Below are 23,415 nucleotides of genomic sequence, written 5' to 3' on the forward strand. Positions count from 1 at the left end.
AGGCTGGGAAACTCCCCCAGAGCACCGAGTGCCGCCGGCCACCGATCCCTTCCTTATCCCCAGCCCGGAGCTCTTGAGTGTCACATCCAGCCCTTCCTTGGACACCTCCAGGGATGGGGATCAAACCTCCCTGGGCAGCTCCAAGGCCTGAGCACCCTTTCCAGGGGGAAATTCCTGCTGCTGTCCACCCCGAGCCTCCCCTGGCCCAGCCCGAGGCCGTTCCCTCTCCTCCTGTCCCTGTTCCCTGGGATGAGATCCCAAATCCCCCCCGGCTGTCCCCTCCTGGCAGGGAGTTGTGCAGAGCCAGAAATTCCCCCTGAGCCTCCTTTTCATCCTGTCATCTTCATCCTGTTTTGACATCACATCAACTTTAAGGTGTATTTGGAGGCCTAGATTCTTGTTGGTGGAGTTCTGTGACTTCAGCCTCATCTCTCTCTCACATAAATCTGTATTCATGAGCATTTTTCTTCCCAAAAGCTGTAAAGGAGCCTTTTACGCCCATAAAGTCCTCCCATCAACAACCATGAGAGTATAAATTGTGGTTTTTTCACTACTATACTCACTGCAGGAGGTCGGCAACAGCAACACCATCAGGGTGAAGCCACGCAGACACAACTGCAGCGGTGTTCTTTGTTTACTCCCCATTACAAATGTGAAGAAATCGCTTAATTTCTGTGCCAGAACTATTTTATGCTAGAGAAAATCTTGTCTGCGCAAGTGTCGCATGCATACTACAATGCCTGTTTTAAATATTTTTTTTTGTCTTCATCTACACTGATGTCGGATGTTTGAAATCCACCTTTTGTAGCACCGACGCTTCTCAGTTCGACTGCAGGCCTTGCAAATGTCTAACCCCGTGGAAAACCTGGATTCTGGGAGAGAATTAGCTACATTAATGATAAAAAGAAAGCAACAATTTAATTAATTCGATATCTGTTTAAAGGTAGAGGGGCTGCAGAAACATTTGAGATTGGAGCCAGAACACTGAGCTACTTTGTGATTTTGAATTAAAAAAACCCGCCCGGGTAACCCAATCCTACTTTGCAACCCTCAAGTCACAGCCCAACGTGAGCGTTTGTCACCACCCTCATTCAGGAAGCGTTTGCCACAACACTTGTGGCATGAATATTTATCAGTCAAGTGGGACTATTAAAATTTCTGAGTCAGAAATAAATTGATCAAGATTATAGAGTGAGTCAAGGCAGAGCCAGAAATAGCATTCACAAGGGCTGACTTTCAGCCCTGTGCTCGAGCCACTGCACAGGTTCCTCGGGGCATTTGAATGCTGTAATTAGTTTGTAATTTGGACCCCGGGATGGAAAACGCTGCGACAATGGCAGGGGTTGGACAGACACAAAACCACATGTTAATAGAAGAGAAACAATGGCCATAAATTCCTGGGAAAAGCTTTTTTTGGACCGGACAAAGGTTTTTCTTCTAGGAAAAAAAAAAAACAAACCCAAACCGAAAACCACCTTTAAGTCAATTGAAATCAAACAATTAAGAAGACCTGTGCCAAGATAATCCCAGTGGTTTATCTCATGGCTCCAAGGTGTTCTAAATGTTTGAAACAAGTTCAGAAGGAAAGCCGTGGCTGCCCCTGGATCCCTGGCAGTGCCCAAGGCCAGGCTGGAGCAGCCTGGGACAGTGAAAAATGTCCCTGCCATGGCACGGGTGGCACTCGATGGGCTTTAAGGTCCCTTCCAACCCAAACCATTCCATGATTCTCAAGTCTAAAACATGCCATGATTACTTCTATTTTCTTTGTTTGGTGTTTCTGTTCCCCAAGAGCCTTTTCCTGAGCTGGGCACACCCAGCATCCCCCCACACAAGGGCTCTTTGCCCTGCACACCTCGCCTGAACTCTCGGTGCCGCAATAATCCACCCTGGAAACGCTTTTATACTGTTTCATATTTAGCAACAACTGATCGCTGTCGATTCCGGAGGTGACTTCGAGGGACAGTGGCCACACCTCGCCGTGACCCCTCGCCGTTCCGAAGCCTCCACCTCTTTCCAGTTACGTTTTGCCTCCTAGTGGAGAGCCCCGGCTCAGAAAAGCGGCATTAAAACCAGCCAGGGCTGTTCTCCTGTTTGAGACCGTTGAAATTGGAGGGTAAAATTCACTGCGCAGAGAAATTGAATTCACAGTTTTTACTCTCTCAGCTCCGAAACAAGCGCTGGTTTTTTATACCGCCGCTTATCTTTACAAGCCCAAACCAAGTTAAATAAGATGTTTGCTGCGGGCAAACAAACAGCTCCAGACAGCCACAGTCATTACACAGCAGCCTCACTCCCCGCACACCTCGACCCAAGAAACTGCTCCTTCCCTTTACAACAGCCAATTCCACGGGAAAAGGGCACAAGGAGGCACCTCCGTTCACTAAAAGGAGTGTTTGATGCGAGCCGGGATGTTTTACACCTCTACAGCCCGAGGGGAAGAGCCGAACACAGCGCACAGGAAATTGCTTCCCAGCTCTGCTGCGCCTGAGAAGATGACAGTAAAAAAATCTCTGTTAAAATATTTGCCTTCCATCACCCCTAGCCCCCCTCCAGGAGGGGAAACCCCCCAGGTTTCTGCTTGTCAACACTACCCGAGCTTTTTCCTGTCAGGCTGATAATGAAAGGAGCCGTAGCTCAGCAATAAATGATCCTGTCCTCCCCGGACGGAGCGAGAGGTGCTGCTGCATATCCAGCGTGTTTTCCAGGCAGCAGGGAAGTGACAAAGGACTTGAGGCTCTCCCGCACCTGGGCATTGTGTCAGCTGGATCAGCACCTCGCCCTGAACAGGAGCCGGTGGCAGGAGTGACACTGCGGCTGTCACACGGCACATACAAACCACCCGAGTGCTGGCTGGTGGCATTTCGGTGGCTTCAGGAGGGCAGGGAAGAGATTCTTCCCCCTGTTTAGTCCGGAATTGCAGATTTGCACTGGTTTTACTGGGCACCGAGGAAGCTGCGTGAGTGGAGCAGCTGAAGGCGGTGACCAGCACTGTCCTGCCTGGGACACTGCTCCTCCCCAGGCACAGGGAAGAGACAACTCACTCAAAAAATACCTGCAAATGCAGCAGAGGGGAGGGGCAGGAAAGAGGATAAAAAGCATCCTGACAAAGTGTATTCTCTGCGTACTTTTATTAATAAAATATACGATTTACAGCATGTATCAGTGGACAGTGTGCTTAGAGAATTCTCTAATGGATAGTGTGACAGCACAGGCAGGAGCTGGGGTTGGCGAGGACACGTTAAACCTCAGATGACATCTCAAGGATCACCCAGACACACCCAAACCCTCTCCCAAGGCAAGCTTGAACCCATCCCAGCTGGCCCAGCTGTGCTCCAAGGGGAAGCTGGACTGGAGTATTGCTCTAGCGATGTCTCTGTGATCAGCACCTTCAGTGCATCCCCGGGGCTCGGGCTGGCACAGGAACAGCAATGCCATGACCCTCATCTTCCCAGTGCAGCTAAACCTACACCTTCACAAAACGTGCTTTTACCAGCTCCACAGCAAAAGCATCTCATCACCTCTGTGCCCTCCTCAAAGAATAATAAACCTCGGCCCTGGAAACAGCTGGACATGTGATTAACGTTACTCAACGAGTTGTTTCTTGGGCTGTTGGAAAATCTGGTTGCTGGAGTAAAATTAGTCACATGCTGCTAAGGAGGAGGAGTAGGGCCCCGCTGGTTTATTCACAGCTGCTGTCCCCGGGGCGGTTCATTTGTTTTACAAGGCTTACAGGTGAAAAAAGAAAAAAAAAGAAAAAAAAAAAAAAAAAAAAGGTAAAATCCTTACAAAGGCTCATGGTCAGGCATGCATGGTACAAGACAAATATTGTATTTAAGAGAAGTGGATTAATAAATATTAGATTTTTTTACATTTTCAAACCACTGCACAAGGACTTAAAAAAAAACGGAAGAGTGCTTGCAATAGTAGTCTTGTTAACAACCTCTAACCCAGCCAAAATTTTACAGCAGAAACAGTATCTCAGTTGATCAAATCATAATGTCATTTTAATTAACTACCTCTAAAGCCACAGAAAGAATTAAATACAGGCAACTCAAAAGTGAAAATTCTCCCAGTCAAGGTAAATTCACCATGAATTCAAACTTCACTGAACATTTCCATGAAGGAAGAGCAAAACCTAAAAGCACATTTAGCAAAAATATCTGGAAGTAGAAACTCATGAGCCTTATAAAGCATCAATATCTAGTTCATCTTTGGATAAGCCTTATGTGCTGAAGAGTTGAAATCTCTCACATCACTATGAACACTTATTTCATGCAGCTTCTGTACTCCACGTGTTCGGCTCCTGGCACCAGGGAACATTTCTGTAAGTGCAGGAACTTTTGCAAAGCCAAAAGCCAGAAGAAAACACTTTGCATGGTTAAAACTACATTTCCAGTTAGCAATAAATACAGAAAAGAGAGCAGCAGAATGCAGTGCAGTCATTAGCTATGGAACCATGGTGCTGGTACTACAGAACACCACACAAGAGCTCAGACAACTTCTCACAAAGCCACGGGGGACTCGGTGCTCTAAACAAGGCATTAAAGGTATTTTATCCTAAAAACAAGGCATTGAAGAAACCAGGAGACGAAAATAAACATTAAGACATCAGAGTCCCATCAAACGGAATTTCAACCCTGAAGATTTCTATTCCCTTTCTGGTTAAAGCAACGGGTTAAAAAAAGAGGAGCATTCAAGGACACAGGGAGTGGCTGCTGAGATCAGAACCTGACAGCAGTTTGTGGTGCCGAGGTGGGAGCGGTCACGCACCGGCTCAGGTTACCTGTGAAATCCCTCCCTCTTGTCATTCCCGTGAAAAATAATTAATACTGGTTAAAATCATTACAAAAAACATCATTTTATTTTCATGCATCTAAGGTAAAACACAGAGTATTTGTATAAAGAGGTAGATTAAAAAAAAAAAAAAGAAAACAGATTCTCCATTCTTTGTCACTTTTATTCAGTAGTTTGTGTTTTTTTTCCTTATTTTCTCTTTTTTTTTTTTTTTTTTTTTTTTTTTTTTTTTTTTTGGTGCCAGACATGGCAAGGAGTGATTACAGTCAACTGTTTATTAAAACATTTGTTGCAACACAGACCCCCTTTACCACTGACCCCAAACGGACCCATTTTATGTGCTTTATTTTGTTTATTTTTTTTTTTTCCATACACCACCACCGAGGCGAGGTGGAGGGGGACGAAGGGGGAAGGGGGAGTCCAGGAGGCCAGAAGGAGGAGGAATGCTACAAGCCACAGCAAGAATGAGCTGTATTTAATAAAAAAAGGGGGCCACGAATGATACAGTAATGAGGTTACACAATTAAATCCCATAGCATGACTGAAGGCTTTCCCTGTGTCTGACGTCATCACAATGGAAGGCATAAAAAGTGGAGTAAACTGATGTTGAGACAGTCCAGTCTAGTCCATTAGGCAAGATGGTGCAAGTAGTCATTTAAATTAAAAAGTGCCCTATCCTCACCTAAATGGCTAGCAGGCATGGAGACAACAGAGCCACAGAGCCTTCTCCATGGAGCTATAAAAGTGTGTTGTCATATGGCACATTTTTAAACACTGGAAAGGGGTGCCATAATGGACCTCTCACTTTGCTTTTCTGTTACAGGTACAAATGCTAGATTCAACTATTTCAACTATGCAGGAAGTGACTTCTTCGCTTAGGAATGCCAAACCCCTAATTCATCTTGTCTTGAAATATATACAAGTTGTTTGTGGTGGCTACAGCGATGATGTTCTCCTTGGGGTGCCAGGCCGTGTGCAGGATCTTCTTGTTGAAGTCTAAGCTGTCGACGCTGATCTCGTCCTTCTTCCTCTTGCCGCTGGCGCAGACCTTGCGCGGCTTCAGCACCGTGCGCGGCTTGTTGTTCTCCCGGGACGCCTCCAGGGTGATGTCCCGCTTGCTGTTCCTGTCAAACATCCTGAAGAAGTTGTTGTAGGATCCTGTCATGACAATGCTGCACACAGAGAGAGAGGGAGAGAGAGAGGGAAGGAAGGAGGAAAGAGGTCAGTGGGGGGTTGTAGGCCTGGGGTTTTTTCTCACCCGAGATTCAGGTGGTTGAGAGTCTTTTGCCCTCTGGAAGGCCTGAGCCAGACATAAGAATGAAATGGAATCTTCAAGGTCTTGTTTTTCAAGATTTCTCATGTTGTTTATTATTTATCTCACAATTTTCCCCGTGCCCAGCCGAGGTCTGTTCAGCAGCTCGGACACAGGACGACTCCCCCCCTGTGGGAGGTCGCTGTCTTCTTGTACAGAAAATTCCGTATTTCTGATTTACAGTGATGTGCCAATGCCCGTCACCTGTACTGAACAGGTCATCTCTACTCTGACCCAACCTCCTTCAGCTACTTTGTGCCACCATCACAGCAGGAGATGGAGGCCGAGGAGAAGAACAACAACTCAGGGCACCACCCTAAATCCTCCACCTTGTCCCCATTCACCTCCATTCTAAGAACCCAAAACTACAGAATTTTCCACCCTGTGATAAGCTAAACTGCTGTCTGTCACACCTTTGTGACTTGCAATTCCTCTCTCAGAGCTGGAAGTTTTTCCCATGGGCTAAAATCAAAGGCAGTGTTTTCCTGGGCTCTGTGCCAGGGTCTATAACCTGCCCTGTACAGATCCCAAATCCCCCTGGACAGATCCCAGACTCCCCTGGACAGATCCTAGACCCTCTTGCTCGGGTCCCGGAGTGCCCTGCCGAGGTCCGTGGCCTCCCAGGGCGATTGGCTCAGGGCCAGCCCAAGGGCACGGACTGGGCTCTGAGAGTGGAACACAAAAGCCTCGTGGTGATCCCATCGGCTGCAAGTCAAATTGTCCCTCCTAGAACATTCAGTATTTAAGAAAGAGCACTAAGGAAATAGAGGGCTTTTTGGAGTGTCTTAGCAAGGTGTCAGAGGTTTCTCAGACACCTGTGAGTGGATTATCTTTTGTTCTATGTAACACCTGTTATTTTGATATTTGGTTATTTTTATTTATTAAACCTTTGAATTTACAAAACACCTCTGAAGAGCAGTCTGACTGAAATTGATTTCAGCCACTTCTCTGCAAAGGCTGAACTCTCAGAGACTGATACATCTACACCTGGGTCATTACACTCTGACCCCGTGCTAACCTGTATCAGGGAATTCCTTCTCCTTTCAAGGAGGGAATGGCGGGAAAGGGGAAGGAGGTGGCCTCACCCCCACCTGCTGCAGCTGAAGGGAAGCAGGTACTGCAATGCTTTATACATTCAAACCCTCCCCAAAATACCCTTTTTCCCTTCCCTGAGCCCTTGGAGGTATTTCGTAATCCAAGCACCTCCAATGTCATTATTTAATTTGTTTTTCACACACACAAACACACGGGAGAGATCCAACAAACCCCAAACAGCAGATTTTTAGCCACGTGATTTTAGTGACACATGAGTTGTGTGGATTTATGTACTAAGCAGCACATCTAGTTTGTGAAAATCCCTCATAGCTCCTGATTCTGCATCAGCTGTTCAGTAAGAAAAACACATTTGGAAGTTTCCCTGTCCTTCCTTTGCCTCAAATAATATTTGAACAGACTGATGCCAAATTAAAAAAAAAAAAAAAAAGAAAAAAAATACCATGTGTGACGGTACTGACAGGGAACCAATGAGCTGCTTTACATGCAGCAAACAAGCAGTTAATGACATGATTAGCACAGAAGCAAGAGCTGTCCTAAGTGGTGTCACTGGCACGTCTCTGCCATGAAAAATCCCTGTGAAAAGGAACATTCCTGCAAGATTTTTCCACAGGTTCCCTCAGAGGTCCGGTGCAGATTCTTCCAGAGCTAATAATGCACAGGTTAAGGTCTGCTGTACTCCAGCATTGTCCAAAACCAGGTGTTTGAGGTCCACTGCCCATTTTAAGAATAATTTGGAAAGACCTGAAGTGCAGAGGGGAAGGAATTCCACTTGCCTGTCTGAGCCATTCCAGCAGCACTCAAACTTGTCAAAGATGCAATCGTTCTCATAGAGCGAGCAGAGTTTACTTCTGAGGTATTCGTGCACCTGGAAAAGAGGGATCAGGGAAAGTGAGTGAGCATCAGACCCACACACCTGTAAAAAAGCCTTCCCAGACTGTTCCAAAAGCAAGGACCTGACACAGCCCACAAAAGTTCTTTCTTAGAAGGAAAACAGCAATTTTCAGTGGCAGCTAGAAGCATTTTGTGAAAAGGAAACGTTTCACCTCCTGTTTTCTTCGGGAAATAACAGAGAACATCAAGACAGCCAAAGTCCTGTCACGGTTCTCGTGGCTGGGGGGCACATCTCCACCTCCCAGATTATTCCCTCTGGGTAAGAGGGAGGCTTTTCCAGCCCCAAATATGGATTTGAGCTCTGCCACCACCCTGCAAACACCAAGAGCTTTCAGCAGGAGTGTGGAATCCCCAAATCTCTGCCTCAATCTGCAGACAAAACTGTAACTGCCACATCAAGACCATCAGTGAGACTCAGCCTCTGTCCAGGTTTTTTCATTTCCAAACCACATGGCTGTCACCCCGTACCTGGTATGTTTCCACAGGTCTGTTTTCCATATTTAAATCCCAGATCTTCACTGACAGATAATCTCTAGTCATCATATATCGACCACTATGGCTAAATTTGACATCAGATATGGAAGAGATGATTTCAGAGAAAAATGATCTGTTGCTAGGATCTTCTGGTTCTTCAAACACTGCAGGGAAACGACACAGGCATTTCAAGAGGTAAGTTTGTGTCTCCTCCATACAAGATACACTCAAATTACTTTAAGGTTGTCTCAAAAGGGCTTCCACCTTGTGTTACTCTGTGTTGCATAAAACAACTTTCGAGGAGAAACATCTGTGATACAGTTGCCACACTCTCAGTGTTGGAGCAAGCCAAGGTCAGCTTCTTAACAAATTATTAGCTAATAAAGTGAAGTCTTGATTCACACATGTGTAAGATTTCCAGCAGCAAGTACAGACCAAATGGCCTTTAACTGCCTGAAGTGTGCAAAAAGCCATTCCTGGTGTCTAAACAGAAGCTGTTACTCATTTGATTCGCTATTTTTATTCCAGAAAAAACAATTTTACGGTTTATTTAGATTTTACATCTGCTCAACACACTAGTGGAATGCACAGAGCCAACTGAGTGCTGGCTCTAATGTGACAGCAAACGTGGCACAGGGAAGCCCTGGGCTGCAGCACTCACACTTTGAATGCCTGTCACACAGGGCTGATGCCCTCATGTCACACAGGCGGATGGTGCCTTTGCTGCTGCTGTAGACAAACGTGCTGCAGCTGTTGGGGTGGAACTCTGCAGCTGTGATCACCTCTGTCAGCTCCTCCATGTTGGCAGGCTTGATATCTACAATGTCTGCAGCAGCTCGTTAGGGAATTGCCTCCAGGGAAATTGGGTTTTTTCCCCCCCAAGGTAGGTTTTTTTCAGTTTTGGATGCTTTCAGAAATGCTGCTCCAGGCTTGTGGGAGCAAGGTAAGAGTTAAAATCAAGCCACACAATTTGTCTATAAGGCAAGGCGGTGACATCACATTCTCTGATTATCAGAGTTTCAAGATCATTCTTACAGCAGCAAAAACCTGCTTCAGTTTTGCTCCGCTCCAGCAGTAATTAATTCTATACTACAAATTATCTCCCAAGGTTTTCATATACAACTTATTACTATTTACTGCATTATCAAATGCTATTTTGTGTTAAAAACTTGACACAGGTGTGGCTGCTCCACCCCTGGAAGTGTCCAAGGCCAGGTTGGAGCAACCTGGGATAGTAGAAGGTGTCCTGCCCATCTGGATGAGCTTTAATGTCCAAACCAAATCAAACCAAACCTTCTCCAGAAGAAAAAGCCCTTACAATTACTAGGGAGAAATAACCAGCATTAATGGAAATTAATTCCCTGGATATCTACTATATAAAATACAACATAGACCATAAAAAATTCTCACTGAAAGAAATAAAATCCACCATTTCCCCTGCTCCCATCCCACAGAGCAATGGCCAAAGGATACTAAAACTTCTGTCTGTGATTTCTAGGTGCCACAGGTTGATCCGCAGGTCGTCTGCAGACAGGTAAGTCTCATAGTCGCTATTGATGGAGATGGAATTGATGTGATACGTGTGGGCATTGGCAAATATCCTCCGTGGGCTGGCTTCCACCATGAGGTCCATAGGCCTGAACACTGGCACCTGCAACACAGACCGCAGGGCAAGGGTGAAATGCAAACCTACCACAGAGAGCAGCACTGCTCAGCACAGGCCTTCAACATTCCGTGTTGGAAATAATGCTTTAAAAGTCAGTGTTTCTGCCAAACAGATGGAAATCTTTTCATTTCTTAACTTCACCTTTCTATCACAGGAAAAAAGCAGCTAAGGATGTGAAAGGGCAGTTTCCTCCCAGAGCCACGGGCTGGGAGAGGAGAAATCAGCTTTTAGTGGTTGTCAGCTACTCACCCGTAGTGTTGTAACTGTAGTAGGATCCCTATACCGTCCATCCTCCTCCTTCAAATTATAACCCTCGGGCCTTTTGTCCCTTTCACTGATTTTCCATAATTTTATTGTTTTATCTGCAATGAAACAGCCACAGTTTAAAAATGAGAGACACCAGTCATCGCTGCTGATGCCTTCAAACGAGACAAGGCCGCCCACGTGCACCAAAAAAGACAAAAATGCTGCTGGGGGAAAACAAGACGAGATAAAAAGCATTAGAAAAACCTCCTCCACAGTTTGTTCTTTTTCTAAGAGTTAGAGCAAGTTTCAGTTAGGACAGGGATCGCTATGAACGATTAATGACAGCTCTGACACAGGACTCACATACACATGAGGGTCTCTGGGCTATAAAGCAAATAAATCCCAAATAAACCACCCTGTGCCCAGGAAATCCACCAAAACCAGATCTTTGCAGTTAAACCCTGCTGGATTCCAGCCTTTTGGGAGAGGATTAGACCAAATCCTAACAGCAAACCTCCATAATAACATGTTGTGGTGCAGAATAAAACTTACCATTTGTAGACAATAAAAACTGAGCAGCATTTTTCTGGGGTAACCACCTAATTTTGTTGATCTTCTCTTCAATTTCTAAACTTTTCAAGTAGTCAAACTCTGGTTCATGGCTTTGAAAGGTACTGTAAACATTGTATTCTCCCCTACTGTGAGACTGGGTTTTGTTCTGAAAAGAGAATTAAATGATCAAGACACGTAGACAGTGTACATTGGGGTACAACCTGCTTGATTTCCACGAGCCTGTCAACCAAAGGAGATGAGCACCATCTCTGCTGCAAGAAATTTCTCTTTTGGCCAAGACAACATCAGAGAAGAGACAGTTTATGCAGCAGTTTAAGTTTCCAGAAACTCCCCTCAGAATGTGAATAACATCTCCAAGAAGTTTACACATTAATGCTGAGCAGCTGAACAAACTCATATTTTGCCTAAATGTATTATTAAAAAAAACAAAACCCCACAACTTCTTTAATTTTTTCCACTTCTGCTGTTTAAAGGGAATATTCCTTCCCCTGCAACACAGACACACAAATGGCAAATCTACTCTGTGAGTACATTCAGCTTTCCAGGCACACTATGGAAATCCCACATGGCACCTCTAAATTTATACCAGCAGCTCCACTATTCTGCTTTATAATCTCCAAGTCTCCTGAGAGCTCCTGAACTGCTTAAGCAGCTTTTTCTGCCTCATTCTAGAAGGGCAAAAGGCTCCTCACCTCTGCTGAGAACAGCTCTGGCAGCAGAGTCACCTGTCCAGGTGGAAATGTTTGCAAACCCGAAAAGCTTGCACAATTCCTCTTTCCCTAAGCTGTGTCTTCGACACCAAAATATTGCACTGCATGGACTGAACCTTGAATTTCATCCTCTGAATGCAGAAACCTGGATCCATTTCTGGTGTGCTGCTCCCCATGTTTACCTGAAGTGGTTTCAAGGTGGATTTAGTGGTTTATTCCTGTCCCACCCACTGCAGAGATTGCACCATCAGATGCCTTTGCTGTGATCTGTTCCTGGCTGGGGACTTTGCTCCTTCCTTCCCTGGTGTCTCACGTCCATGGGCTCATTTCATCCCTCAGTACCTCACCAAAGCACACCAGATCCAGGCCTTGCTGGCCCACATTTGTCACATTCCTCACATCATTTCCTTGTGCTTCATGCCCTGAGAGCTGGCAGGAATTCGTACACTTTAAAATAAGCTGGGGGCAGGGGAGGGCTAAGGGAGAAAACTGCTTGGAAATCACATTTGGCACCAGAATTCTGTACCTCACCTGTCCCTTGCACTGCTTTTCCCACCCTGAAGAATGGAAGGGACTTTGTTCTAAGCCTCAGTCAGAACTAAAAAGTGAAGCTGGGTCACAGCTTGGAACAGCTTGGAAAGCAAATCTATTTTGCTGTAGGAAATGCCTTAGGAAATCCAGGGAACTTTCCTACAATTCCAGACTTACCATAACAACTGAGGCCTAAATATTCTCTGTGTGTATTCTAGTAAAATTCACAGGACCAGCATATATAACCCCAGTAATAAGTGCAATCCATCCTTGAGATAAAAATCAAATTTTAAACTCTCAATCTCATGATGCTCAAAGGAGAGGAAAAAAAAAACCATTCCAAAGAAGGAGAGGTGTTGGCCCGAGTGGCTGATGTTAAATTCCAATTGAGGTAATTGCACTGTGCCTACGCAAATTCCTGCTCAGTTTCTGGGAGCTGTAGGATTCACTTCCTGCCTGGCACTGAGCTGATGTCACCGGCTGCCACATTCCAACCCGGAGGTGGCAGCACTTTGGCAGTGGGTGAAGCCACAAAGGTTTGCAGAGCTCTTCACACAGCCCCTGGCAGCGTTTCTCCTCCTGCAGCCTTGGGCTGCAAATCTCTCGGAGGAAGGGGGGACAGAATTCCAAATAAAAACTCCTATTTTATACACTTCCACATCTCAAAACCCGCTCTAGACAGGAACAACCAACTACCAGTTCAGCGGGGAATTAAGGCCCTAAATACAAATCATTCCCAAAAAATGCCAAAAAAACAATTCTGTGGAATTTCATCTGACAACCCAGGTGGTTCTTCCTGCCCTTGGATCCCAACTCCTCGGGATGTGAGCTCCAAAAACCACGGAGTCACTTAAACACAGCTCACCTGAGGCCAGGCACGGAACTGCTGCAACTTTTAAGCTTCACAGGAGGATTCTTAAAAAGCATCGAGCTACAACTCAAGGATTAAAAGTAATAAAGAAATAAAAAGCAAACAATCAAAAGGCACAGAACAGCTCAGGAGCTGGTGCCAGGCAGCCCCACTAGATGTCCCCAGTGACCAGGGGAGCTGCAGGCACAGGACATGCCTTGCCCAGGGACCAGCCCCCGGCTCTGGGAACAGGAATTCCTCAGCTTTGCCAGCTCTCAAATGGAAATTGAAGTAAAGAATAAACAAAAACAAGCAGTGACAGCTCTTTCAGTGTTTTCTCCCTGAAATTCCATCTCTCTGAAATCCATTCTGACCACAGGAACTCCCAACTACAGCCTCAGTTAAATCAGGTACTGCAGCTCAGCTGCTCACTGATATGGGGGTAGAGCCTAAAGACCAAAAAAACAAGGGGAAAAGACCAAAAAACAAGGAGAAAAGACAAAAAAGACCTCTGTGTGAGGATTCTGCGGTTTCACCTGACTGACACTAGAGTGGAAAAGGACATTTCAGGTCACAGTCACACATTTGCTTAAAGGCAACTTTTAACACAGTGAAATCTGAAATAATTGTCACAGCCAGGGAGAATCACTGTAAAAAACCAACTTCAGCTCCCTCGAAGGTCCTTTGTGTCCTGCCCCTTTTTGGTTTTCACTGTCAACATCCTTTAGTACCACAGCCAAAGAGTGTCTAAAATCATTTCTATCAGTGCCACAAAGTTCTCATTAAATTCCAGTGTTGTAATCACTTATCACACACTTTGTGTAAAGGGTTTTATAAACACGTGCTCCTGGTCTTTAGAAAGGGAATAGAAAGAACATGAAATACAGTTTAATTAGACAGCACTCACCTCCTGCTCCTGTTGAAAGATGACAACTCTCCCTCCCTTGTCTCCTGTTGCTAACAACTCTCCAGAATGGTTAAATTCTACTGTAGAAATTATATCCGCTGCAGAAGAACAAAAATAAACCCCAGGGATTAATCATTCTTCTAAAGAACAAGTGGCCAAGAAAGCCACGATTAAAAACAAAAACAACAAACCATTAAAAAAAAATCATACTTTAGTTAAAGGACATCTACAAAATGCAAGTAGAAGTTCCTTCCAAAAAATGACAGTAATTTTTTATGCTGTACATTTGAGAAGCATTTACAGATCACCAGCCAGAGCTACAAGCTCCGTGTTGTACATGGATTTATTCTTAAAGGTTTAATATCAACAACCTCTGAGAAATGATTTTTCTGCTCTGACTGTAGATAATAGACTGTACCTTCCTAGAGAAACTGTGTGCATTTGTTTTCTCAGTTTTTCCTAATTGCATGATTTAGATCCAATCATTTTCCATGTGACCTCAAAGCATCTTTTTATTTTTAAGGACTCAATACACATTTGAAAACTTAAAGGCAAATGGTATTGGGGGAGAAAAGTTCAGACATCAGTGTCTAAGGAATAAACAGCTGCAGAAAACTAGGAAAAAACCTCAACAATCTCTAAAAACCTGGATGAAGAAGGTTTACATGATCACAAGTGTGTCCATAGGGAGTGCTAAAGTTAAACTGGGAATATGCACTGACAAGAATTGGAATCCCAGGATCCAACTGAGCTGTTCAAACATCACAAAGGACAGATTACAACTCAAGCTCAAGCCCACCCATTCACATTTCCAAAGGTACAAATGCTCCACAGACTCAGAATCATTAAATCAGAAGCCAAATCATTCTTGAAACACCAAATTGTGACACAACTCTATGCATCTAATTTTCTGCAGGAGAAAGTACTTTTTACAGGGAGAGTTTGATAAGTCTTGAGGCCATTTCAGTTCCCTGCCTTTCGGCTGTAGATAATCAGGATTTTCTGTGGGATGGTTTCTTTTTTCTCCATTGCATTCAGAACATTTTGGAGCTAAAAGAAGATCAATACCTGCCTGACTTAGAGCCAAACAGCAGCTCCACAGAGTTTTGTACTATACAAAATACAAAAAAAAATTGGTGTTGTTTTGGCCTAGAGCTCCCCCTCCAACCACCGTGGCACTGCTCAAAGTGCCTGGAACATCTCCAAACAGAGTTAGGGACAAAAATAAAACCTCAGCCTGTACCTCACTGAACCAGGACCCAGATCACACACAAAAAAACCCTTTCATTCATTCCACTGCTCATCATTCCCCCCCCCACCCCATCCCAGAAGGCAGCAGTGACTTCAGGCAGTCATTCTTCTATTTGTGACCAAGATTAAATAATTTATCTCCCATCTGTAAGGTTTAAAAACCACTGAGGTGCAGATCTGGTATTTTAACAGGCACCTCTCCCAGGTGAACGGGGCAGAGAGAAACCAAACAATCCATTGATTTGCAGAAAGAGGGAGCAAAACACGCTGACATCTCTCAGCACTGAGAAGGACACAGAATAATCACTACTGTGAAAAACACAAATTTAACACCACAAGCTCTGACAGTCTTGAAACTGGTGAGACAACACAGTAAATTATCAGCAGAGCCAGTGTGTCAATGTGTGTGGAAAGAGAAGAGCAAAGAAAAAATTGCCTTCGAAATCTCATCTATTCATCTAAGATCAGATGGATAAATTAATCAAAATACTTATTTGGTGAAAGTCGCTGGAAAGTTTAAAACAGGCAGGAACAGCAGCCAGAAAAACCTTTAATTAAGGATAAAAATCTCTATTTTCCTAGGTCTGATGATGCTATACATCGTATTTACCAATAATACAAATCTCATATATAGCAGAAAGAAAACCACTTTTCTGTAGACCTCAGACATTCTTGCTTTTTTGCATTTATTTTAATTTTCAGGAGAATCTAAGCTTCCCCCCAGTAATCACAGACGGAAGGGCACAAAGAAACTTTCAGCACCCACATCCCATAGGAGTCCAGCAGGCTCTGGCAGTGCAGAAAAGAGACTGAAAACTCTCCAGTGCCTCACTGACACCATGCAGATCAATTTCAAATTAAAACCAAATATATTCCTTAGCAGCAATCACAACGGAAAGATATTAATTTGTTTTAAAACAACTCAAGATACATCAATAAATCCAATGTGCCTTCCACAGTGTTATCCTGGACTGTTCCCTCTCCAAGGGCAAAAAAAGGTGCTTAAAACATAACAGAAAAAAAGTGATTTCTGCTGAAGTAATCCCAAACCAGGGCCAAGATACAGATTTGACAAAGAAATCTGGACTAGAGAGCAAACCAGCAGTAACCTGGTTTGCAATTCCACATTCCCATACCTTTGTCAAAGGAAGAGTCCAGGGCTGGTGCACACCTGGGTGGATTTAAAGGTGCTGGAGAAATGACAGGAGGAGCTTTTCATCCTCCCCAGTGCCCAGATTTGCTTGTGCATTCTCGTCTCTGTTAACGCTATCATTACCAAAAACACGGACCCATTTTATCCCTCTTTTTTTCCCAATAATTCTAATTCCCTGATGATTCCAGCAGCACAGCAGAGTTTGCCCTGCCCTCCCTTCAAACACAGAGCTGCACCTGCTGGCCACAGGCTAGGAAATGATCCTTTCCCAGGGCCAGGAGCTTTGGGAGGGATATTTAAGGGAGAAGCAGATGTGTAGTGAGTGCTCACTGTCACCACACCACTGGAAATAGGATGAATTCCAGTCCCCTCTTCTTCCAGCACAGATAAACAACCACTGACCCCTTATCTGCTACCCAAAGCCCTCCCAGGCCACAGCCTTATCTGCTGTCACACCACACCCTGGAGATGAGATCTCTCCTCCCCTTAGGCAGCTCAGCACATCCCTGACACCAAAACACAGCGTGATTTTGCGGATGCTGAGGGCTTCAAACACCACACGGCAGCATCGATCACAGGAGATGAACATGTAGTTGTGACAAAAATCAGGAGGACAAGGCACACCTGCATTCCTGCAGGGCACCTGCAGCACCAAGTGAAGCAGGTTTCTCGTTCTGGCACAACCTGGGACCAAGAGTTCAGAGGTTATTACGTTATTTCCCTGCACAGATCTGTACATTTGTCCTGTAGTTCCATTCAATATCCCTTCACAGACACTTACTGCCACAGAAACACTTCTGAGACTGCTAAACGCCTTCAAATAATGTTATTTAGTGACCTGAAAGCAAAGGGGTGGTGGGGTGGGAATCACCTACACGACCCGAAATCCATCTCTGAATGAAAATGTTCTGCAGCAGGTTGAGCCAACACTGTGGACACACAGAGCTGCTGCACGGCTGTACCCCCACCTCAGAGACACAAAACCCTGTATTTAAACCGAGCCGCTGATCACAAAAATCTCAAACTAAAGAAGTTTGGGCCCATCAGCACATGGAGACAGGGCAGAGTCTGCCCTGAGCCATCCAAAGCTTCCTACAGCTCCCCCAGAGCCAGCAGCTAGTCTGGCCAAGCTTCCCTTTCCTTCTGCATCACCTGGATTTTCACTACCTGCTGTAAGGTCTTTAAGCTTCAATGAGACATTTCAAGTGCTCCAACAAAAATCAGAACCACCAGCAAGATCTGGACACTCGAGTGGGTTCAAGCAGGAGTAAATTCTAAATTCTTCCATGCTAGATACGGAGACAGAAACCAAAAAATAAATAATCAAAACAAGGCGCTTGGCTTTGACAGGAAAAGGATAAAACACATCTCAGAGCTTCAGGTAAAGCTCTGAGGCCACTGGGCCAGTGCACTGGAATCAGAACCAGCTCAATTTAAAAAAAGAAAAATAAAGGAATCCAACAGATCTGAAATGGCTTTTCCTCTGTTAAAAGCAGCGTTTGGAACAAGAAAAACTCAGTGACAAACACTTAAAAACACTTTCCCACTTTGGGGGCCTTCCACACGTTGCAGTGAATGCAGAATTCAAGTTTCCTGAAACTCGAAAGAAAAGGACTGTGATGAAGTTTCACCACTGTCCAAATGTCTGTGGAAAAAAAGGAAATAAACCAGCTCCATCAACCCAAACCAGCAAAAGAAACCTGCCAATGACTTCATGCCAGAAGGCCCAGAGCAAACCTGAAAAGCAATTCTGGATTAAATTTGTTTCCAATAATAGAATAAAGGAGATTTTCTTAGCAGAGGAGAGGCTATCTATTTTAATGTTCCATGAACTTTATATAAACTCTGCTTAGAAAACATGCTTGGTAGGCAAAACATGTCACCTAGTCTGCAGCAGAGAGTCAATCACGGCAGGAACAAAGAGAGCCTTTATTTCACCAGCCCCAAAAGGTTCCTGGGCAAGTTTTTAGAATCACGTTGATCTGCTGCCTAAGCAGAGAGCAAGTAAATCAGAGTGTTTACACAAGTGCAGCAATCTCCTGATGTTTCCAAGGGCTGAACAAAGAACTGTAGCATTTAAAAAGCATTTTAACATTATTTAGAGAGTATTGTTTATAAACCCTCCCTGTGGCTCAAAACACTGGTTCTGGAATTTTCCAAAGGAGCAAATCAAAAAAGTTCTTGTCCATGAAGCAGAGCAGGTTATTTACAGGTTGGCAATGCTGTCCTGAGGACTGAAAACTGAATTCACTGACCTCACTTTATCAGCCTGGAAAAGGTATTTTCATCAAACTAAACATCAATCAATCAGTCCAAGGATACTTCAGAAACTGTCTCAAAAGAAAAAAAAAAACGTTAAGAAATCAACTTTTAGGATTAAAATCCAGGGAAGCTCAAACAGCCTCAAACTGAGGGAGCAGCAGAGGAATGGATAAAGACCATGAGAGATACAATGAAATATTTGATGTACAATTGCTGAAGATACCTAAGCCATTCTTCCTAGACAGAGCAAGAGCCTCTGTCCAGGAGAACAGATGTTCAATGTGTGGAAAGCACTTGTGGGGTTTGGTTCTTTCCAGTCCGGGGTGAGGCAAAACCTCCCTGCTTCAAACTCCTGACCAAATCAACCTCCAGAAACTCCAGCTCAAGTCACAGCTAGTGACAGAAATTTGTGCCTTCTGATTGGACTTTCTTGTTTCCAGTAATGGTTTTGTTTTGGTGTTATGTACTTCATCGTTGGAAAAAAAAAACAACAAAAAACCCAAACCCAAACAAACAATGAAAGACACTGGACAGAAAACAAAAGCTCTTCCAAGGCTTCAAATATTTCAAGCAGCTCCACAATGCACTGAGTCATCCCACCGCCACCCCAGTGGTTGTGATTTGGATTTACTACTTTACCCAGAGTCCCGATATATTGTGTATTTCTCTCTGAGGGTAGATAGCGAGGCGTTAATCGCAGAGTGAACAGGAAGGCTGTTTAAACAAGATAAAGGCAGGGTGACCACACGTGTGTGTGTGTGGAGAGGAGAGTCTCAACACGGGTACCACGAGTGCACATCCCAAAAAGAGTGAGAGCAAAATGTCATCCACTGTTCAGCGCTGGTGGTGTAAAAGATAAAAAAACACCCTCTGCACTCCAGCTCATCCTTAATTTCTGTCTGTGAGAGGGGGACGGAGCACAAGGATTGTGTGCCCTAAAGTCACCATGACCAGTTTTACTATTGACTTCATTTCCCTCTTCTTCATTCACTTGCAGGAGTGATTCCCTGCATTCATTCCATCTCCCCGAAGTGACTAGGCAACAAATCCAAAGGCAGCTGGGAGAAGGCATTCCCACTGTTCAATTTACTGCTTGAGACTCCTTCCAGAAGCCCTTTAAATAGATCTCTTCTCTACTAGAGAGGGCATTAAAAATATATTAATCCCTTAAAATACGGGGACAGGAAGAAATGCACGTAGAAATAGAGAAAGCCAGAAAGGGGTTATTGCCCTTGTGGCCAAAATCCTCCCTCTGTGCCGTGCGGCCCAGCCAGAGCCAGCTGGTTCCTTGTTCTCTCTCCCAAGTCCCAGCTCTGGAATTCTGCAGCACACAAAGCTGCCCTCCTTCCCAGGGAGGGGAATTTGTCTGGTGGCCAACTCAGAGCTGCCGGTGCAGACACAAACACGCCACAAACACACCTCGGGAGCCCGGGGTGCAGCTCCAGCAGAGTCCTTAGGCTGCCTTTGCTGCCCTGTGCAAACCTGAGAGATTTACAGAGTGTTCCCTGGGCTGCACCTTCACTCCAAGTGACTGAACTCACTCACTCAGCCCTGCGAGGCTGTAAATTAAAAACACGACTGTGACGGAGCCATTGCTTTCCTGCTGATGCTGAAAGCATCTCGTGCCGTTTGGGGAGGATTCACTTCAGGGCTGAGACTCTCCCAGGCCAGTTTCCATCCCTACCCCTGTGCAGCACACACAGGATACCAGTGGCCAAACTGGGAATGCACGTGGTTCCTCACAGTATAAATTACTCACCTAAGGAAAATCATCAAATATAAACCTTGTCAAGCTGGCCTAAACCACCCTCACTTCACTCCAATTTCCGGGACTCCTCTATATTCCCATTTCTTTTCTTCACCCTTTCTTCTCCAACTTTGCCAGTCTTGGAGAAAAGATACACTAGGGAAGTTCTAGTCCAACAATGAGTTCAACTTTGGATTAGAAAAGTTGATCTACTCATTATTATCACTATTACACATTTAATTGATAACTTTTTATTTAACTCCCTAAAATAAAAGTTCGATACTGTTTGATTAAGCTTTTCCTGTTACTTCCTAAGCCTCATCAGCATGGCCCATGCCTGCCCTGCTCACTGGGGGCTCCCAGGTGTGGCAGAGCAGAGCTCAGAGTGTGCCACATCCTCCTGAGATCACTCCTTGTGCTGTCAAATCCGTGTCCCAGCAGTGACAGCAAGAACACTCTGTTATCAGCAGCCTTCAGAAGCAGGAGCTGGAATTAAGTCACTTTTTTTTTTTTTTTTAAAAATGGGAGGAGGAACTGGAGGGAAGGGAAAGAACTCCAAATTCCACAGGATTTATGTGTATTAGGATGGCTTAGAACTTACAGCTGCATTTGTTACACTTACATACTCTGGAGATAATGCAATTTAATACTCGAGTACAGAATAATGTCAATTTGGTGGTTTTGCAAATTCATGCAAATAACTTCTGCTAAGCCTCGTGGCTTCCTAGAAAACACAACAACAACTCCCAACCCCTCCCAGGGCAGTAACCGTGGCACCAGCCCTGATCTTGCTGCCATTAGTTTTATGTCAGGCCAATAATGCTCCTGAACAGCTTTACTGGGCTCAGAGGAGAACAACCCCAAATCCATCTGTCCCTGCACCAGGAGCTGCTCCTCCCTGCAAAGCCACAGTGAGAGGACGGCACTGGACCTGCAGGGAACGGGATTATCATCACACAAGTGACTCAAAAAGCTTCTGTGAGCTGGGATAGGAGCAGATATGTAGATGAAGTGTTTTACGAGATAACAGTGAAGCAGAGAACAGAATCGCCATCTGCTAATCTCTCATCTGGAACAGCAGCTTCTTGTGCAGCCAGAAATCTTGATGTGGTCTTGAGTTAACATCAAAGTAACATCTTCATTTGAACAGAATTCACAGAAAGCACAATCTGTGGTTAACATTACAGCCCAGGCTGGAGAGGCAGCACACACAGAATGTTTGAACTCTTGTGTTCGGCAAACAACTCCTGTGCCTCACTTGGGCGACTGCTCCAACATCTCCACTCAGGACAAGTCTCCACCACCAAATTTACCATTATTTGCCCCCACAGTCCACTTCTGAACCAAAGAGACCAACAAAGAATTGTGCAAACCCAGCAAGTCTGAGAAGGGAGCAGAAATCACTACAGGAAACACTTACAATCATCTTCATCCCCTCAAACTTCTGTAAACAATGGCCACATATTTCATTTCTGTTAAACAATTTGTACTTTGCTAAGCTAACAGAGTTCACTGAGACTGAGCTGAAGGCACCAGATGAGCAAGTTTGCTGTGGGGGAAAGCAAGGAACACGCTCAGGAGCACCCACATCTCCAGCCAGCACAGCTGGATTTGCCAAGGCCATCGAGGCCAAAATGCCAAAACCCCACATTTCTGTCTGCAGAGTCTCCACGAGCCTCCATCTCAAACAAGGCCAGAATGTGGCTTGGCTAGGACAGAAAGAAAACTGAATTAAAGCTCAGACCACTGGCTTCCTGTCTCCATCTATAGTAGGAAACTCAAGACACCTGTGGTGGCAGGGAAAAAACAGAGGTGACAAACAGCAGCAAGTCAGAGCACTCGGAGAACAGATGTGTCAGACACTGGTGTGTCCCTGCTTCCCACCGCTGAAAATGACATGAAATTGCTCTGAAATTTTATCTCTGTTGAAAAGAAAGCATTCGCGTTGAAAAATAATACCATGAGCTTTGGGAAGGGAAGTTTACACCCTAAATTGATTTAAAACTGTCATCCAGTGTGCAATAGCTGTGCTATGATCACTGTCACCACGGGGCTGTGAGTTCTATTTCTGCCCACCAAGTCTGGCACTGCACTCTGTAACTCCTTTCACGTCAACTTCAATGCAAAGCTACAGAAGAAAGAAACCCTGTGGGGTTAGGATGGGTTAGTCCTGAACTGGCCCCTTGAAATCATTTCATCTGAGGAGAGATTTAAATAGTTTTGGGGGTTTTGACCCCAAATAAGGTTTTATTAGTAAGTGTTTCAAAAATTACTGTGAAAAATCCTCTCCTGTTGAACTCTCAACAAGAGCAGACAGAAGAATGTTCTCTCTATACACACAAAAGAAAAGCTGTTTGGTTTCTGGACAGAAACCATTAACCCTCATCACGCTGATTAATTACTTTCTATTTTTAAACTTTAAGACATGACTGCAGTTCCCTTCAGAACACATGCACAGGAGATCAAGAGGCAAAACAATTCCCTCCTTCCACTGAGCAAAAGAGTATCAACTGAATGAATTTAGTCCAAAAAAAATGCTGCAAAGAAAGTTCCCAGCACTTGCCTTGCCCCTAGGCTGGACATCATCTAGTTGGGAGAACAGAGCAAGGCACAAGCAGCCTGAGGAGGAGGAAAATAAATCCACTTACAACAGACCAGACAAATAAACACCCCAAAACCCCTCCTGCTGACTGGGCTGCCCACACCCAGGAGCTGCAGTTTTACCAGGTGAAGGTTAAGCTGGCTCCAGCAGGAGCTGATGTGAAAATGTCACACCTGGACCCAGCACCAGGAGCTGGAGTTCCCAAATCCTTTGGGAGCTGCCTCCACCTCGGAGGGTGAATTTTACATGGACACCCAAAAGGTGAGCTGCCCAGCCTGGAAAACTGAGGGATTTGTGGCTGAAGCTCCTTCCAGAGCTCCACATCTCTGGGAGACTCCTGCTGTCCCAGTAACTCCACATGGACACTGCTGCAAAGTGAGGACCTGACCA

At 44.8% G+C, this 23,415-nt stretch overlaps 1 protein-coding gene across 3 annotated transcripts in view; it reads right to left on the reverse strand.

The window, feature by feature from the left end:
- Window positions 1–4,838: 4,838 nt before the first annotated feature.
- PPP2R2A (protein phosphatase 2 regulatory subunit Balpha) overlaps window positions 4,839–23,415 on the reverse strand; it is a 36,954-nt gene continuing 18,377 nt past the window's right edge. For all 3 annotated transcript variants that reach the window (XM_066206072.1, XM_066206070.1, XM_066206071.1), the window contains exons 3-10: window positions 14,011–14,108; window positions 10,992–11,157; window positions 10,443–10,555; window positions 10,001–10,178; window positions 9,189–9,353; window positions 8,522–8,691; window positions 7,936–8,027; window positions 4,839–5,966 (exon numbers count right to left, since the gene is read on the reverse strand). In XM_066206072.1, the coding sequence (XP_066062169.1) occupies window positions 5,687–5,966; window positions 7,936–8,027; window positions 8,522–8,691; window positions 9,189–9,353; window positions 10,001–10,178; window positions 10,443–10,555; window positions 10,992–11,157; window positions 14,011–14,108 (1,262 nt within the window). In that variant the 3' untranslated portion in view covers window positions 4,839–5,686. The remainder of the gene's footprint in view (window positions 5,967–7,935; window positions 8,028–8,521; window positions 8,692–9,188; window positions 9,354–10,000; window positions 10,179–10,442; window positions 10,556–10,991; window positions 11,158–14,010; window positions 14,109–23,415) is intronic.

The sequence above is a fragment of the Chamaea fasciata genome, unplaced genomic scaffold (assembly GCF_029207755.1).
Source record: "Chamaea fasciata isolate MVZ Bird 193981 ecotype frontalis unplaced genomic scaffold, bChaFas1.0.hap1 SCAF_30, whole genome shotgun sequence".
In the NCBI taxonomy this organism is placed as follows: Eukaryota; Metazoa; Chordata; class Aves; order Passeriformes; family Sylviidae; genus Chamaea; species Chamaea fasciata.